The following is a 3,438-nucleotide window of genomic DNA, read 5'->3' on the forward strand; positions in this document are numbered from 1 at the left end:
AGTCTTTGTGGAAGTCTAAACACACTCATAGAAAATGTAGGAATTGCTTGAACCACTGCTTTCAATAATATTTCTTTTCCTGCCTGTGAAAGGAAGGAGTTCTTCCAGCTACTCAGTTTAGCCCAAACCCTTTCCTTCAAATTCTTGAAAGTATTATATCTTGATCTACCAACCATGGTTGGGAGACCAAGATATTTTTCATAACTTCCACAAATAGAAACCCTTGCTGCCCTCTGAATAAGTGCCCTAGAAGCTCCAGTAGTATTTGAACTAAAAAACATAGAAGTTTTCTGCATATTTAGGCATTGACCCGAGGCTTGTTCATAATTCTTCAGTAGATTTTTAATTCTCATCCACTCCTTTACCTTTGCTCTTCCAAAAATTGCACAGTCGTCAGCAAAGAGTAGGTGGTTGATCCTTGTTCCCCCTCTTGAAACATTCACTCCCCTTATTTCCCCTCTAACATTAGCTGCATTAATCAAAGAACTTAACCCTTCTGCACAAAGGATAAATAAGAAGGGGGAAATAGGATCCCCTTGTCTTATTCCCCTTGTGGGTTTTAGAATTTTCCCGGGGTCCCCATTCACAAGGATTGAGTAGGTCACAGAGGTAGTACACCTCATAATCAGAGATACCCATCTATCTCCAAATCCCAACTTTCTCATTATAGCCTCCAAGTATCTCCACTCCATCCTATCATAAGCTTTTGACATATCTAGCTTGAGAGCCATGCTACCAATTCTACCTTTTTGTCTTGTTTTCATCGTGTGCAAAGATTCATAAGCTATCATCACATTGTCCTTTATAAGCCTTCCCGGTATAAAGGCACTTTGGTTGCTGGAAATAATGGTAGGTAGTACTTTCTTCAGCCTATTAGCAAGTGTCTTTGAAGCAAGCTTATATAACACATTACATAAGCTAATAGGTCGGAATTCACTTGGAGCTGAGGGGTTTTTAACTTTAGGGATCAAAGCTAAGAAAGTATTATTAACACATTCATCCAACACTCTCTCCCCATTTAGGAAATTCAACACAACCCTACTCACCTCCTCCCCCACAGTGCTCCAATGGGCTTGATAAAAGCAAGCACCATAACCATCAGGACCAGGGGATTTCAGAGATCCCATGTGTTTCAATGCTTCCTCCTCTTCAAGCTTTGTAAATTCCTTCTGTAGCTCTGTATTCATCAAGTCTGTCACTCTCGGTTCCAGCTCCTTCAGACACTCTTCAATAGCTTCTGATGTTGGTTGTGTAGAACAAAAAATTGAATGGAAGTAATCATAAAAAACCTCTTCAATCCCTTATTTCTCTGTCACCATTCTACCTTCAACGTTTTTATTTCCTTTATCAGGTTCTTTTTCCTCCTATGAGTAGCATATGAGTGGAAAAATTTGGTGTTTTTGTCACCCAATTGATACCATGTTTTCTTAGCTCTTTGTCTCCATTTTAAATCTTCCTGCTCCAACAAAGACCCCATCTCCTCTTGTAGCTTTCTAATTAGTTCACCATTATGTGGCCCCTCATTTTCTTGTTCCCTCTTCAACCTCTCGGTTTTCTGCTTCAAAATCAAAGCAGCCTCTTTCTCTCTTGACTTACTCCACCTAATTAAGCCTCCTTCACAACTATTAAGCTTTCCTTGAATATTTCTACCTGGATTTTGATCTATTTCAGCCCTCATCCACGCCCTTTCTACCACAGATACTCTCTCCTCATCCCTTGTCCACTTTGCTTCAAATCTAAATACCCTTCTTTTCTTTTTATACACAAAATTTTGTTGTCTCAAGTCTAGCAGTAATGCCTTATGGTCTGATTGAGATACTGTCAGTGCTTCCACCATTCTATCACAAAAAATTTCAGACCATTGGAGGTTAGCAACATCCCTATCAAGCCTCTCCTTGGTAAAAGTACTATCCATATGCTTGTTACTCTATGTATATTTGTTGCCCTTCCACCCCAAGTCAAAAATACTACTATCTTCTAAGGCTTTCCTAAAATCAACCATCTGAGCCTTTGGCCTAGGTCTTCCACCCATTTTTTCATCTTGACACAAAATCTCATTAAATCTCCTATTACACACCATGGCTTACCACTAGAAGGATTTAACAAAGACAATAAATTCCATGTGTTTTTCCTTTTACTAACCTCAGGATGCCCATAGAAGCCAGTGAGCAGCCATGGCAGCATCTTGTCTTCACTCATGACAGTAGCATTAATATGGTGTTGAGAGTAGTTGAGTATCTCCACATCCGTATTCCTGCACCACAGCAATGCCAGGCCCCTTCTTTTGCCCAACGAGTCAACAACAAAGCATCCTTCCCATCCCAATCTCCTCTTGATTCCCTCAACATTACATGCTACTAGTTTAGTCTCCATCAAGAAGACCATATTGGGTTTCTTATCCTTCACCAACAGGAGAAGGTTTTGAACTGTCCGGGGTTTCCTAAGCCCCCGGTAGTTCTAACTGAGTATTTTCATTATTATTGGTGGGGCTGACTAGCAGCCTCCACCAAAATCACATCGTTTCTAGTAGCCCCATCCTCCTCATGTACTTTTCCTTTTTTCAGTACTCCCTTACTGCATTCATCAGGTCTCTCACTTCTCAGTCTGCTTTTTCCTCCAATTATTGAATCTCCTACATCTTTCTTATCCACTACTCTAGCCCTTCGCTTCCACCTCCTTCTCTCCACTCCCCCATAAGTTTCAGTCATCTCTTTGTCATAGTCTAGTTGCTAGAATCTGTTCACTGCACAACAGCCCAGAGGCTACTCAACTGTCATTCCTCCCCTGTCGACCCTCTCTACTTTCTCCCCTGTCTCAGAATTTTTATCAAGCACCTATTGTTCATCTCCACCCTTTGAGCCCTATGACCCATTCCCCGCATCCTCAGTCTCCTTCTCACCCACAGTAGCAGACACATGATGAAAATCACCATCACTCTCACCCATTTTCTCACTAAACTTGCTACTAGAAAACTCCAAGGACTTCCCCCTTCCAGAATGGCTAGCCCGAAGCCATACTCCGTATTGGGATTTATCACTACTGCCTTCCATCTCCGTACAACCTTCTACACCATGATAAATTTTACCACATTTAAAGCACAGTTTTGGGAGATTCTCATAGCTCAGAGGAATCCATATTCTGTTGCCCATCACAATAGTAATTCAACCCCTTGTAATCTTTTTCCTCAAATCTATCTCGATTTTAACACGCAAATAACTTCCCCAACCGATCCCATCTTCCCTTATATCTACTTCTTTCACACTTCCAATCGTAGCTCCAATACGCATCCCCACTTCTCTTGTCATACATGCCAATGGTAGATTGTTTAGATGTACCCAAAACTCCTCATAGTTGAATCTCATTTTCTACGGGGGAGTTAGACCATCAAACGGCTTCAAGACAAACAACTGATTATCGAATAACCAAGGCTTACCCTCC

General features: G+C 41.2%; 1 protein-coding gene across 1 annotated transcript; it reads right to left on the minus strand.

Annotated features, from left to right (window-relative positions):
• Nucleotides 1–1,312: 1,312 nt before the first annotated feature.
• Nucleotides 1,313–1,915, minus strand: LOC108993452. Its single transcript, XM_018968377.1, has one exon. It carries the CDS (start codon nt 1,913–1,915, stop codon nt 1,313–1,315), a length of 603 nt encoding a protein of 200 aa, XP_018823922.1.
• Nucleotides 1,916–3,438: the final 1,523 nt, after the last annotated feature.

Source organism: Juglans regia, chromosome 16 (assembly GCF_001411555.2).
Source record: "Juglans regia cultivar Chandler chromosome 16, Walnut 2.0, whole genome shotgun sequence".
Taxonomy (NCBI): Eukaryota; Viridiplantae; Streptophyta; class Magnoliopsida; order Fagales; family Juglandaceae; genus Juglans; species Juglans regia.

Coding starts and splice junctions, on each gene's coding strand:
- LOC108993452 (XM_018968377.1), bottom strand. CDS start 1,915: ATGGATAGTACTTTTACCAAGGAGAGGCTTGATAGGGATGTTGCTAAC.